General features: G+C 32.9%; 2 protein-coding genes across 12 annotated transcripts in view; both read right to left on the bottom strand.

Annotated features, from left to right (window-relative positions):
- The window catches only part of LOC127841894 (uncharacterized), a 126,851-nt gene that overhangs the window by 51,200 nt on the left and 59,367 nt on the right, over positions 1-16,284 (bottom strand). The gene's annotated exons all lie outside the window — the stretch shown is intronic.
- Positions 1-16,284, bottom strand: part of LOC127841885 (uncharacterized) — a 287,569-nt gene that overhangs the window by 263,292 nt on the left and 7,993 nt on the right. For 9 of the 11 annotated variants that reach the window (XM_052371003.1, XM_052371004.1, XM_052371005.1 and 6 more), the window contains exons 10-14: positions 15,228-15,302; positions 14,760-14,834; positions 13,475-13,591; positions 13,307-13,387; positions 8,832-8,858 (exon numbers count right to left, since the gene is read on the bottom strand). In XM_052371003.1, coding sequence (XP_052226963.1) covers positions 8,832-8,858; positions 13,307-13,387; positions 13,475-13,591; positions 14,760-14,834; positions 15,228-15,302 — 375 coding nt within the window. The remainder of the gene's footprint in view (positions 1-8,831; positions 8,859-13,306; positions 13,388-13,474; positions 13,592-14,759; positions 14,835-15,227; positions 15,303-16,284) is intronic. The other 2 variants (XM_052371011.1, XM_052371014.1) reach the window with 1 other exon arrangement.

Below are 16,284 nucleotides of genomic sequence, written 5' to 3'. Positions count from 1 at the left end.
CATGGCTGATCTTCACAAATATGGTTATCATTTATCTTAAAAATATTTTTAAATATTAAGAATAAAAGTAAAATAACTAAATGACAAAAATAACAATTTTCTACTTGCTATAGCTCTAGTCATCATCTCCGTGACGTTATTCATTAATAAAATTATGTTTGTGAAAGTACATGAAAACATGAAATATTTTAAAAGACCATCATTTGCATCCATTTAAGTAAAAAAAAACAACTGTAACATAACGCACGCAAAACGCACATTTGGGGCATTATTGAGTTGATATAATAATCGAAATTTGTACCAGGTTTCATACATTCTTGGATAGGCGGCCACCTGAATCAACATTTTTATAGCCTCGGGTTATCAAATCCGGCCACGAATATTTGCTTACCTTATTTGTCAATCTTCGGTCATTTCCGTATGTATTCGTTATGTGTCCGTTGCAAACGTCATAGTTATGTTGCAGACACGTGACTTAATAAACGGCCAATCAGAATTGTACACGTAGACACGTGACTTTACACGGCCAATCAGAATTGAAAACGAAACAATTATCAAAGCTTTCCTTGTTTATATCTATGTCTTACTTTAGCTGTCGAACATAGAAGGCGCGTTATTGTTTGCTTTCGCGGGCTGGGCCCGTTGCGGGCTTCGCATGTATCTTGTATTTGACAAACATTTTGGAAACGTTGTGTTGTGTTCATAAGCAGAAATAAAACGCAAAGAACACAGAATTGGACTCTGTGAACGTTTATGTATGTGTTATGGTACACAACAATAAAACTAAGTACATATGTTCAAACGTATTAACATTGTCTAGGCTGTTCTTCTCTTTCTGATATCAAAAGAAACGTCCAATAAAGTAAAAGTTATACACGAACAAACTAGAGGCACCTTTAATGTGTGTCCATTGTAACATTTATTTAATAGATTGTACTTGGCGATTCTCGTTTTTTAACAGAGGTACTATTTTATAATTGTTTGATAGACCACCGTGACCACTAACAGTTTTCACCCGGTAAATATGCAGTTCTCGTTCAGGTGGTGAATTGGTTGTCAAGGTAACATTAAAACCGGGTACTTTCGAAAAGCCTCGTTTGTACAAGCCCCATTCGGTGAATTGCTTAATTTTGCAGTTTAGTGCACCACGCAAAAACTCCACGTAAAACGGTCCTGGATACGGACCTATAAATAGATAGCATTTTCAAAGTATATATTGTCGGTAAACATGCGACCAAGCTAAAATATGAAATTTATATATCATAAATATTCTCAACATATTCATATAGGAACTGTTTTAATATTAAATTACCTTGTCCTGTATTGGCAATTTCACGCACCAGATCAGTAAATGAATTACGAACACACTTTTCCATCGATGGCGACCCAGTTTGTTTAAACGAAATGCTATGTATTTCAAAAAAGCTTTTGGCGTCGTTTACTTTGGAACTGAACTCACCTGTCAACTGTAAGAAACATACGTATTTTTATAAGAATGGACGTTAAGTATTGCAATTTGCATGACAGAGATAGATCTTAACAAACCAATCTAACAGATGTACTGAATTGTCTTTGTGAGTAGTTTGAGGCGTTGAAATGAATCATATGTAGTCTTAGCATGTTTACATATATAAATATTACGGGATCTCTCATTTGGATTAAACATGTAAATTGTACATTTTCAATGGATTTACATCATCCCAACTGCTTGAAACATTCTAAACTATGCTAGTTTATGTAATATATTATTTTTTTTGTAATACTTTTTTCACATATGTCCCAAAGTTTTGTAGAGCGTAACGCATTGCAGCTAAACGTATGATGTATTTCATGTCTGCATTCCCGACAAGCAGATAACTCATGAACTCATACATGCATGAGATTTCTTTACCAGGCATCTCATAGGCAGTAAATCCCTCCACTTTGATTCTGGTTAAAATAAAGCATACATTTTTTATGTGCACATATATATTTCATGGAAATGAATTTTATTTTTGATTATTGTATCGCCATGTCCCAACTCTCATGAGTCAACTACGTTAATTAGATTGATCTACCGGACTACACATAATGCATATGAATAACCTTCGAAATACACGCCCCCCCCCCCCCTCTCACACACACAGATACGTAGGCATGTACGCAAACACTGTAATGATTGGAAGAACCAGTAGACAGTGATATAAAGTAACGCATCTCGATTGTTTTGTTCATTGATGCCCAGTTAATCGATCGGATTATGCAACCACGATGTTCCTGACCAAGGCCAGGAATAACTCTGGCGATCTATTTTAAACAATCATAAATTACAAACAAGCATAGAGCTCGAGTCTTATGTAGGTTGTACATTTATTTGTACAAAAAATGTTCAAGACAAAATATATGTCATTAATTGTTAAGAGAATACAAATAAGGAAAAATGTTTCTTGGGTAAAGAAACCTCGATTTATATGTATAGACATACGCAGTGTTAATTGGGTATTTTAAAATGATGCGTTATACAACAATCGCGTCTAGTCAATACACGTATTTGGCTAAACCACACAAAAACACTTACGTTTTTATGGTCCGCGTCGTGTCCGGTTTAATTATGTCTTTTTCTTTCAGCTTATCAAATTCAAATAAATTCGCTGCGTTGATCATATCTAAACATTTGCTTTCCTCAAATACGTTTTCCTTCTTCAAAAATGTGTAGATACCCTCACAAAGTACCTGTGAAGGAATATTAACACAAAACACGAAGTCAAGCCTGCATGTTATAACGAACTTAAGAATACGTACACCCAATTTACTGTAATTTACGCAAATGCCTGCTTTTAATCATGATTCCGCATATCATTATTATTTGAATATTAAATGTTTAATGATATACTAAATTAAACAATCACACAAGAAATTTATTTTTTGTAGTAATTTTCCTAAAACCATGATTAAAGTGAAGAGTTCGAACATTTGATAATTTAACGATAACCATGAAAGTTGCAGGTATGAGAGTCATTACTAATATCACTATGTAATGGTCAAATAGCAAGATGACGCAATACTTGTACGAATAGCTTAAACAATTATATCCGTAAACCTACCTGCCCAAGTAAACCTTTGCTGTCCGATTCTGTGGTAGAGATGTCGTGTAAAGGTTTATCACGGACTAAAATATATTAACCAAACAAGAATTGTTCGTTCGCAATGGAACTCAATATTTCTTATTATAAGCTACACTTTCAATTACAACTGTTAATAGTTTCATACTGGATGTAGGTTCCGAAATAGGCAATGTAACTGTTTAGCCTCATACAACAGGCTTAATTTTTATACGGCATATGCAAATTTGCAAACATGCAAAAAGGAAACCTTGTGTTATTCTGCAATAATTACCGGCGAGGTTACACATTCCGAACATCGGCTATCAACAAACAGTTGAACAGGTACATATACCTGTAGCGTGATAATCGCATTTGTATCCATAAAAGTCACACACCAATATACTCTAAACATGTTAATTACATTTACTAAGTTTCCATATGCTCAAATTACTTAAAATATCAATATAAATGTCAATAAAAAAATCCAAACTATGGAAATCCAGTTACAGAATGTGGTTTTGCTCATAAGTATTCGTTGTTTTTATCGGTGAATCGAAAATGTCATACGATGTTAAATTTACACGTGATTGTTGTTGTTTCCGTTTCCGCTGAAGCTCAACACAAATTGAATTTCAATGCAGTTCATGCAACCATTGATTTGTGTTTCCGTGAGCACGCTTCAACGGATAGTTTGTAATCGGAAAACTGAGGTACAACTTATCGACAACCGTTGCTAGGGCGGAGCTTCATAAGTGATAGTTCGCATTTAAGAGACAGTGAAAGATAAAGACTTAAGAGTTTAGGCGTTAAAAGCTATTAAAAAGAAACTTTTATGTCTTCGAATATTTAACGACCGGAAATTTAGATGCGTGGTATAATATACCACTGGTAAAACATCACTGGTGCTTAACACTCGTACGCTTTTCAACTTCCGGTCGATGTTTTTTCAATAATAAACTATGAAAATTTGTCGTATTTTTAATATCCACAAGTCAAAGAATGTTTTTATATTGTTTAATAAGTTTCTCAATATCTGTTAGGAACTATTGAGCGTTGTGTGTGTATTTATCTTGATTATTTAAATTATTTCAGTCCTTTGTACGAACCTGAAGTGTTTTTGTTTTCAGGTGTTTCTATCGCGGTTGGTATGGATACTACTTTATCTTTCATTGGATCCACGCCTGATGTAAAAAAATGACACAATTTATTAATGCAAATGCAAGTTTTTGAAAAGTGTAAAATAAAGCTGTACCACGTTAGGTTTTATACATTATCTAAGTACCGAAGACAAAAAGTTAAAACAAGTGGACATGAAGAGATGAAACAGGATCTTTTTTATCTAATGTAACCCATTGTATTTCATGACGTTTTGGGTCTTTACGTTTTGAATTGCTAAGTCATATAACAACGAATATCAGTTTAGAGTTAATATAAATGCACATATTTTATTATCCTTTATTACACTTTTCATTATCTGAGTCCAATTAAAATGGGAATGAACACAGACGGAAAAAATAAATTATTAAAAAACCACTGAATTATGTGTAAAGCGCGTGTCGTATGAAGCCAAACTAATAAATGTTCGAACCAGGGATGTCGCGGGGTTCAGTTACGGCCGTCGCGGTGGATTGTGCACCACTGTCTCTATCCATAGGAATAGCGGCTGAAAATATGTTCAATAAAATATATTTATATTTAAAATTTATATACACTAAAGTCGGTGTGTCAGTTTGTATGTTGGTCCAAATTGGTTTCCAAACAATACGAGAAGAATGTTTTCACATACACCCATGCCATTGATAGGTTCTTTACATAGGAGCAACGGAAGACGACTAATAATCTTGAAATGAACAAGTCAAAGGAAAGGTCACAGGGGCTTTTGACATCAAATCAAGTCCGCAGAATATCTTAAGAATGGTATGACATATGATCATGCACAGTATGCACATAAATCTAGGGTTTTCTTGTTTTAAACGAAGACGTCAATAGATTTTAAATTCACTTAGTCAAAGGTAATGGTCACAGAAGCTTGTAACGAGATATTAGTTTTGTACTACAACATGTATAAATTAATAATAATTTGCACCATCTGGGGAAAAAAATATGCTTGTTTATTTTGTAGTCGCTGGTTTAAATATAAAGATCAGACAATGACAATAACAATGCAAAGATCAGAGAAGCCTGTATCAATTACCTGGACTATGGATGATATTTATACGTACGATATTTTTTTATTGAAATGCGGTTATTCGGGAGGAAAGACACATGGATTATGAAGTCAGCATGTCAAATGTCACGGTAACAAATAATGTGTTTTCACGTTTCAAATATAGTTTGACAATGTAACACACGTTCATCAGAGCTCCAGATAAGGTTTTGTGAAATTTGTTAACGTTACTACAAGATCTTCAAAAATCATTCTTAACTCTGAAATTTTATTCTTAACGTTACTACTGAGTTTTGGAAAATAATTCTTAACATTTCTAAATGACCTAAAAATAAATAATAATGGTTATTTTCATGCAAAAAATCAAAATAAACATACTAGCAACTTTATTTATACGAGTTCAACAGTGTCTAGTCAGTATTATACAATTTTATTTTTCAAATACCTTCATATGCCCAAACTGTGCTTCGATTGCATGCCTTCGATCAATTTTTACATATTTCACAATTAAAACGGGTCCCCCCTATAAATCTTTTCAACGATAAGCTACGGGAATTGTCCCTTCCACTCGTTCAATGTTCTTTTGTTTAAGTTTGGACCCGTCGTGTCGCAGTTTTTTTAGCTTTTTCCGACTGTGTCGGCAACTGAACATACAGCATCGTATAAGATCTTTTCTATAATGTCTTTCTTAACATTCAACTTCGGCTCACTTTGCGTACAATATGTTAAAGCGTGTTTTTGCACGCTTTGGAGTTTTTTTAAGACGCTCTCTTGGCGCCGCCATTGTTTTTTACAGAGAGACTGTACACGCCGCTTTTATTGGAAAAAATGCGCTTTGTTAAACAAACCCGATAACCATTCTATATAAGCACCGAAAAGATCTTTAATACGCGAAATTCTCTCAAAAGAATCGATATGAACCGATGTTTAAATAATATTTGTAACTTGATTTTGTAATTCTTAATGGTACGACAATATTTTAAAATAAATACGTATAATAAATAAATAAAATAAAATAAAGACTTGAAAATAATTCGAAATTACGAAAATACGACCCTTATCTGGAGCTCTGGTTCATATAAACTGACGTACTACTGAATCAGGAGAAAGGGAGGAGGCCATTTAAATTGCAGTTCTCTTGGTCAAATGTAACTGGACTGCATGTTAACTAGTATTTCTATCAATAAATCAATTAAATTTCGTATGTCAAGTTATTTTTAGAAACTGTGTTTTTTTCCTTTTTACATAATTACTATGTGCATACTTCAGTGGAATTGTTGTGATCTAAAATCTGATAATAGTCGTCATCTTTGGTTTATATACATATTTTGTCCGAATATGACGTGCCGTTAGGAACTTATGTAAAAAACGGAGGGTCTACTCTTTCAGTTGCTAATAGTGAACCAACAAAATAACTGCTGCTAGAAAACCCATTAGATGTCAGGTTTGAAATTACTTAATTCACATAAACCTACAACCCTTTTGTATTGTGTTTCTATCTTGCTGTAAAGTGTACGTTCGGGATAAAAATGCTTAGTTAAACACCTTCTTGAACCTCTCCTTTACCTTATTGACATAAACGCCTATAAATCTTTAAAGGGAATTTCATAGTAAAACAAATGGTAAAGGTAACGTTATGGAAAACATCATAGATAATTAACAATGGTTTCTTTAAACCGATAAATAACTGATAAATTTTAATTTTATTTACATCCAGCGACAGGTACCTTTTCATGCATAAAACTTTATTTTACACATCCAGTATTTTTCTTGGATTTTGATCGATCCGCGCTTGATGATCAGTGTGGAAGTGACCACTTCCCATTGCTTTAAACTTTCGGTCGAAGATCCATGAGCAGTTTTATATTGGTATTTTGAATAAGTTGATACAATAAAAAAAAGGAATTGCTGTAGGTCCAGATGGACTGTATTGCAAATTTTATAAACATATTTAACCTTAATAATTAAATCTATTTCTTAATATTGTTTATAGTATTTGGTTAACAGGCATGGTTTCTAATATATAAAAATAATTTTTAGTTATTCTTCTACCAAATCCGGAAAAGAATCTTCCGATCTTTCAAAGTATAGGTATCTTACATTAACTAGCTGTTTTTGTAAAGCTTTCGAACGTTTAGCTAATGAATGCCTTATTTGGTATTTACAATCAAAAGTTGATTTAGTTTTGTTTTACAAATATCCAATCAGGTTTTCGAAAAACCTAAAGTATCAATCATCACCGAGTTCGTCTAGAAACTTGTATAAGTTATTATTTTGTAAATAAACATTAAGTTTTGAAATGGCATATCATTTTACCTGTTATTACATGAACAATGAAAACAATTTAAAGGAATCATGATTTTAATGGAATATAACTCATGTTAATTGCTAGTTTCCTTTGAGAAAGTTCGGGTTGGTTGTACCAGTTCTGAAAACCGCCGACTAGAGCAATGTGTGCCTCAAGAAATTAAACGTTCGATTACACGTTTTGACCTTAACACTATTACTATTGCAAATGGTCTAAATCCAGATATTGATTGCCTATTTCTATCAAATAAAATCTAAATGAACAATTTAAAACCAACTACAACACAACTTTGATCAAAATGCCTTATGGAATACTGAAAAAGGCTCCAAATTTTTAAATTTAAGCACTCAGTGTGCTCATGTATTCCCGCTAAGAAAATTTTACTAGTGTATATTTTAATTTCCATAATACCTCGTGTTGATGAAGAAAAGTTTCTTAAGTTTTTTTTGGTTATAACTAACATTTGTTCCACACATTTAACAACTGAAAACATTCATATATCATTAAGTTTATTGAAGATGTTTTATCGCTGGATTCTAAATCCAGATGTTGATTGCCTATTTCTATCAAATAAAATCTAAACAATTCAAAACCAACTACAACACAACTTTGATCAAAATTCCGTATGGAATACTGAAAAAGGCTTCAAATTTTCAAATTAAAACACTCAATGTGCTCATGTCTTCCTGCTAAGTAAATTTTACTAGTGTATATTTTAAATTCCATAATAACTGTTGATGATGAAGAAAACTGTCTTCAGATTATTTTTTTTTATAACTAACATTTGGTCCACACATAAAAAAAACTAAAAACATTCATATATCATTAAGTTTATTGAAGATTCTTTATCGTTGGAATCTGATGCAACAACTTTGCTTAAATTATAAAGACGAATGTTCTATTAAAGTTCGACTATGGCTAAAGTGTTAAAGATTCATAAACATTCCAAATAAACTAATGTTTTGCAAAACATTTCGTAAAAAAGCATGCGTTCCTTATAACAGTAGACACAATTAAACAATATAAAAAAAATCTTATTTTTATTTTTATGGGACAATATATTCAATGTGGATATCCCGCGAAGATATCCGAACATTTACGAGCGAACGCGAGACTGGCAGCGTTGGAAGCACGTGTTCGTGAGAAAAAAATATATGTACATTTACGTGTCTTCTGTTTGCTAACAAATTGAAGAAAAAAAAACGACACTCACGAGACGCCGTTGCATCTGCTGGAGATGTATTCTCACGGTTTGCTGTCGCTTTCCCATCTGTGTCGTTTGTAATCTGCGATTCAGATCCTAAAAGTGGTTGGAAAACACAATAATGACTATTTTGTGATTGCATACGTGAATATACCATATATTTTACATAATATGTAGTTTTATCAAAATCAACATCATTCTTCAACACCTTACCAAAACTGTTGAATGACAGAGCGTTCCCAAAACTGTTGAATTACAGAGCGTTAACTAAAAATGGTGAATTACAGAGCGTTCCCAAAACATAAGCACATTCGAATCTACTGACATGCCACACAAATCATGCGTATTAGAATGTGCAAACATCCCACGTCAGTAGGTAACTTTTATTTGGAATAGCTTGCATAATGTATTTATAGTGGAAATATTTGTTAAAATTGATCTTCCAAACTTTTACAAAGTAAGTGTACGTTATTTTGTCTGCAAATTGTATAAAGAATAACCGTTGCATGGATAATTTATGTGTGAACATATACTCATTACAGTTAAAATATAATGTACACATTTCAAGTTCTTTTTCCTTCATGATCGCAAAGCAATGCTATTAAAATTTAACAAAATTGAAATAAAAATAAAAATTAGGATTAATTCGGAGTCGCAAATGAATATGATGCGACTAAATCGCGTATTTGCACAGAATGAGACTTTCAACATTTCATGCAGGAAATCCCATTAGGATTTTTTACAACAATAACAATAGTAGTTACAGATGTTATAAGTGTCCTTATTATGTTGCTATAAAACATATGTCATATTTTAAATCCAAGGACCCATTAACCGATGAGACAAACATGTAGTCATGGGACAGTATTCACCGACAAATTGACAGACAGACTCACGTATAAAAAAATAAAGATTGCATATGTAATGTTCTTATAGTATAATACAGTTAAAAGTGACATTAAATTGTACACCACAAACTTCACTTCGTTAAGAGCGTTTATTTTTACTTTATTATTATCAGAATTGGTTGGTGAATACGGGTACGGATAATTTCGCTTTCGAATCAACCAATGGTAACATAATTACCACACAGTGTTCAAAATGATAAATAATGTGTTGCATCGTTTTCTGTTAAGGCGCATAAACAGCGCAAACATGAACAGCTCTTTAAGTAAACTGCTTACCTTTAATTGGAGATGGTCAAATGGGTCAGGAGGTACGTTTTTTCTACCGCATTTATTCAAGTGTTTGTTTATAATATTATTATTTCTCAAAATTTTGATTTCAAACGACATATTGCAAAAACAATCCATAAAATCACATGTAAAACAATATTTATAAATCGTTCAAGTTAAATTTGCAAACATTGTTAACTTTTAAAACATTAATATTCTAAAGATCCTATCACAATTAATAAATAAAAAGGATGCTAATGATGTTAAATATCCATATACATTAAATCCTGAATGAATACATTAACATAGCTATACAAGAAGCACACTCGAAGTATATTTTTCAAGATCCATTATTTTATCTATCTAATGTTTAATTTATTCAACAAAGTCTGAATAAAAATGGGAATGGAACTTTTAATTCATTTTTAAGTGCAATTAGGTTATCATTCCGTACTTTATTGTCGATAATGACCGGAAAACGCTGAATGACGAGATTTTCGTACATTTGCATATAGGGATTTACTTACAATTAACATCACAAATATATGGTACTTACGTTAAAAAGACGGTATAAATATTAAGTTTAATGAACAAAAATATAAAAAGTGTATCACTAAAGACATGATTTTCATAACGGATTTCTCTCGTGCGAATTCAATCACATTTATAAATCGTGTTTGTGACGCCATTTCTAAACACGATGCACGAAGGCTTTACTGATTTTCCTATTACTTACATTGATATATGAACAAAATCGACTCTATAGTTTAACAACTTAAAAAGTACGTTCTAAACGTTTAATGAAATGACTGGATTAGAGTCTGGTCGTTTTATTTAAATTTCAAGTTGCTGAAAAAGATATTGCAAAAATGTAACGTAATTACACATTGTTCGTGGAGAACAAGCAGTAACAAACAGAGTTCATTTCTCTTTTCATCGCGATTCATTTCTGTTGAATATTTTCTAATACAACGCTTGCTCATGTTCGTGAAAAACAATTTTACAGCACGGCGGAAAATATGGCCGCCACGACAAGAAAACGTGACTGCTCTACTCGAATGTCAAACTTAGACTATCTTTTTAGAAAAAATGAATAATCAAAACTGACCAAACAAGCTGTATACATTTTCTGCTTGGCCTTTATAAATATGTCGGTTGATCGACTCTTTTCTGTTCCGATATAACGAAGCGGTCGACAGGTGCTAGACAAAAATTATCTTATTTGACCATGTCAACGAAAATGTGTGATGGCTTTTCAAGGTAAGTTAAATCGGACTGTGTTTCATAACAAATCTTGTTTGACATCTTTAAGTATATTCCTATAGGCAGTCACGTTTGGATTTGCACCGTGATAACCGTGGTACATTTTAATGTTAACTTAATTACGTTCTCTTATGGTGTGGTGAACATTTTAATTAAGATTCTATAATTTTATTTAAACCATTATTTTCTCTATAATTGAACATATATTACATTCTATTCTTTATAATTAAACATCTATAAATATCTCCAAAATTCAAAAATCCTATTTATGAAATTATGGTTGTTGTGATAAAATATTTAATTATAGTTTTCTACAATTATTAATTTATAACAAAACTACTACTTACACAACTCTCTCTCTCTCTTCAAATTAATTTTTTCGTATTTTATGATGGGAAAAGAATGTTATTATGGAATATCTACGAAGATATAACTAAATCATTCAAATTTAACTATTGATCTACTAAGTACATGAACAGTTGTTGATATAAATACATGCATGATAAAAAATCTGCGGATATGTTACGATTTTGAACCACGTCTATGCTGAAATAAATAAATGTTGTTATTGTTGTTGTACAATCTAAATGTCAATCGAAATGAATGAAGCACAGAGCAGGTCCAAAGATTTTATTGTTTTCTAGCTGAACGTCTGGTGTCGCAGATGAAGTATTGAAGATGTCGCTCGCGGCGATTACGCTGTTGCTTTTAAGTCTGGTCTGTCGATGATGTAGTATTGAAGCTGTCGCTCACAGCGGACACACTTTAAGTCGGGCCGGTTACTGCCGACGCGAAGATTAAGATCGATCCGTCTCTAAGTAGTGTAGGCGAATCGGGTCTTTCCATGTCGCTGTGACGATTAAGATCAGCCGATTGTCAACTCGTCCTTGGCGATTTGCGTGCGTTTGGCGATTCTGATGTGATTTCCGATGTTCATATTGCGTCATCTATTTTCGTTTCCGTTTTATTCATCGTTGTTGTTGTTGGCGTTGTTATTTATATTAATGATTTTGTTTCCATCGTCATCGTTTCTCTTGGGACATGAAGATTTTCATTTGGTCAAAATGCTTACAAGTAATAACTATGGCAGTTTTTCTCTTGATGTCTTAAGCCTCGGGGATATTATTCCGAATACGTTATCTACGCATTTCAAACAGTTGAACGGCTGCATCTAGCTTAATAGTGTTAAAATTCACAAGTATTCCGTCCAGTGCTGCGTCACTTTTTGTCCTTCGAAATCTGCTGGCGTTGAGTTTTCTTCTCGCAAAAAGGACCATGCGTATACTTTGAGAGTAAACGCAGTGATGTCCCCATGCTTTTTATGTTCTTTAAGTTGTGGCTTAACTCCGTTGTTAAAGGCGTTGTTTCGCGATGTCCATAATTCATATTCGTAGTCTTGAAATATATTACTTTCCTTTGCATTGTGCTGATACATTGTTGAATGCGTCAGTTATTCAAAATAATGGCAACATTCATAAATATCCCCCCTTTATTTAATCTTAAATAGCGTCATGATAATGTATTCAAATGTTTCAGTAAATACAACATTTATTACATCAATTAATAGTGAAACACTTCCTAAAAAAACAATATCTTGATATATTGACATTTGACTTGCATGCCACACGCAAATTCTAGACTTGATTCGATATTATTTTGCCCTAGGGTATTATACTATAACAGACGTACCCCGTTCGTGTCTCAAAATCACAAATCTCATGTGTACCCTTATAGCTTGCCTTTAGGCATTTTTCTATTGACAGGTGTACCTGCTTGCTCTAAATTCAGGTCTTGTTCTCCTAATCGAACTATTCAAATAATTCTTATGCAACATCGCACCTTCTGTCCACAGCGTTATATGCTTTAATGGCACAGGGATAAATTCTCTAAATAATGAGGATGCCAAGGTTTTTATCACAACCCAGGATGCAGTATGTTCGCACGCTGATCAGTCAGCCATGCCCATAAAATATAATACAATAGCATGTTTCCTTCATTAACTCTCTATGTAACCTTAAGCAAGGGTAGACGATTAATCTTAGGTCCGTGCATCCTTTAACTATAAGGTACATTTATATTAGAAATTTAATGCAAATGTCGGCTTACTTTGTGCTTCTCTAGGTCTATGTGAGTCTGGCACAGTCTTTCCGCTCGTGATCTTCGTCTGAGTGTCAGTATCTGGGACACCTATAAAATATGTTCATGTGTATATAATATGAGTAATGTTAGGGTAATTTTAGGTAATATGTTTAAAAAAACGTTCAAACGACATACCTTTGCCAAAATGATCAGTGACAATTTTCAACTTTTCTGGATTGGATATGGTAGAATTTAAGGCCAAGTTTTCTGGCTTTTCCACGTTCGGCCTAATTGTTTGCAACTGTATTTCTTCTGAAACGTGAATTTGTTAAATACACTAATATCGGACAAAATCACAATTTAAATTGCTTTTATAATAAATAAAGTGTAATAAGTTGATTCAAACTTTCATTTCCTCATACTGTAAATAATTTGAAAGAATAACACTTTTCATATGTAGCTTTTGTACTTTGTTTAATGAAAATGGGATCACATTTTCGAACAAAAGAACACATTTTTCCATTTATTCAGTGGAATCATTTTTCCCGTGGATCGTTCCTTATTTTGTACATGTCTTTATTAAATTGCTATTGATGATTTATTCTAAGGATGAGTCAATTGTTGTTCTGATTGTGTTACAATATATTAATGTCTTCCATACTCGCAGGAAAAGTGTGCATTTACCGGCGAGATTACACATTCCGAGCATCGGCTACCAACATACTATGAACAGGTGCATGTACCTTAAGTGTGATAATCGCATTTGTATCCATGAAAGTCACACAATAATATACTCTAAACAAGTGAATTACATTTACTTAGTTTCCATAGGCCCCAATTACTTAAACAATATCAATATAAATATCAATAAATAAATCCAAACTGTGGAAATGCAGTAACAGCATGTGGTTTTGTATAAGTTGTTTTTATCGGTGAATTGATAATTTCACACGATGTTAAATTTACACGCGATTGCTGTTTTTGCCGTTTCCGCTGAATCACAACACGAATTGACTTTCAATGCAATTCATGCAACCATTGATTCGTGTTTCCATGAGACCCTTCAACGGATATTTTGTAATCAGAAAATTGAGGTACAACTTATCGACGGAACAACCGTTGCTGGGGCGGAGCTTCATAAGTAATAGTTCGCATTTCAGAGACAGTGTCAGATTAAAACTTAAGATTTTAGGCGTTAAAAGCTATTAAAAAGAAACTTTTATGTCTTCGAATATTTAACGACCGGAAATTTAGATCTATGGTATAATATACCACTGGTATAACATCACTGGTGCTTTACACTCGTAATTAAACTCGTACACATTTCAACATCCGGTCGTTGTTTTTTCGATAACAAACTATGAAACTTTGTCATATTTTTAATATCCAACGGTCAAAGAAGGTCTTTATAATGTTTATCGAGAATTGTGTGTGTGTTTATTTTGATTATTTAAATTATTCAAAACAACTTTGTACGAACCTGAAGTGTTTTTGTTTTCAGGTGTTTCTATCGCAGTTGGTTTGGATTCTCCTTTATCTTTCATTGGACCCACGCCTGATTTAACATATAATGACACAATTTATTAATGCACATGCAAGCTTTTGAAAAGTATAAAATAAAACTATATCACGTTAGGTTTTTATACTACAATATCTAAATACCGAAGACAAATAGTTAAAACATGTTGACATGAAGAGATGAAACAGGATATTTTTTATCTGATGTAACCCCTTGTATTTCATGACGGTTTGGGTCTTTATGTTTTGAATTGCTAAGTCATTTAACAACGAATAACAATTCAGAGTTAATATAAATGTATTAAAAATTTCATTATCTGAGTCTAATTAAAATGGGAATGAACACAGACGGGAAAATAAATGATTAAAAACCCACTGAATAATGTGTATAGCACGTGTCGTATGAAGCTCAAATAATAAATGTTCGAACCAGGGCTGTCGCTGGGTTCAGTTACGGCCGTCGCGGTGAACGATGCACCACTGTCTCTATCCATAGGAATAGCGGCTGAAAAACAATTTGCAATGCAAGTATTATATACTTATATTTAATATATATATATATATATATATATATATATATATATAAACTCAAGTAAAGTCGGTGTATCAGTTTGTAGGTTGGTCCAAATTGGTTTCCGAACAATACGTGGAGAATGTTTTCACATACACTCATGGCATTGGTAGGTTCTTGATATAGGAGCAACGGAAGACGACTAATAATCTTGAAATGAACAAGTCAAAGGGAAGATCACAGGGGTTTTTGACATCAAATCAAGTCCGCAGAATATCTTAAGAATGGTATGACATATGATCATGCACAGTATGCACATAAATCTAGGGTTTTCTTGTTTCAAACGAAGACGTCAATAGATTTTAAATTCACTTAGTCAAAGGTAAAGGTCACAGAAGCTTGTAACGGGAAATTTGTTTTGTACTAGAGCATGTATATATTAATCATAATTTGCACCATCTGGGGACAAAATATGCTTGTTTTGTAGTCACTGGTTCAAATATAAAGATCAGACAACGACAATAACAATGAAAAAGATCAGAGAAGCCTGTATCAGACAACCTGGACTCTGGATGATATTTATACGTACGAGATTTTTTGTATTGAAATGCAGTTATTCGGGAGGAAAGACACGGTGATTATGAAGTCAGCATGTCAAATGTCACGGTAACAAATAATGTGTGTCAACGTTTCAATATAGTTTGACACTTTAACACACTTTCATATAGTGGCATGCTACTTAATCAGGAGAAAAGGAGGAGGCCATTAAAATTGCAGTTCTCTTGGTCAAATGTAACTGGACTGCATTTTAACTGGTATTTTCTATCAAAAACTCAATCATATTTCGTATTTTAGAAAATTAGTTTTTTCATTTCTACATAATTTCAAATTGTATACTTCCGCGGAAATTTTGAGATCTAAAATCTGAAAATAGTGGTCTTCTTTGGTTAATATGACGTGCCATTAGTAACTTATG

This window comes from Dreissena polymorpha, chromosome 8 (genome assembly GCF_020536995.1).
Source record: "Dreissena polymorpha isolate Duluth1 chromosome 8, UMN_Dpol_1.0, whole genome shotgun sequence".
NCBI lineage: Eukaryota > Metazoa > Mollusca > Bivalvia > Myida > Dreissenidae > Dreissena > Dreissena polymorpha.
Note: the sequence above shows the minus strand (reverse complement) of the source record. Positions and strands in the feature narration are given on the sequence as shown.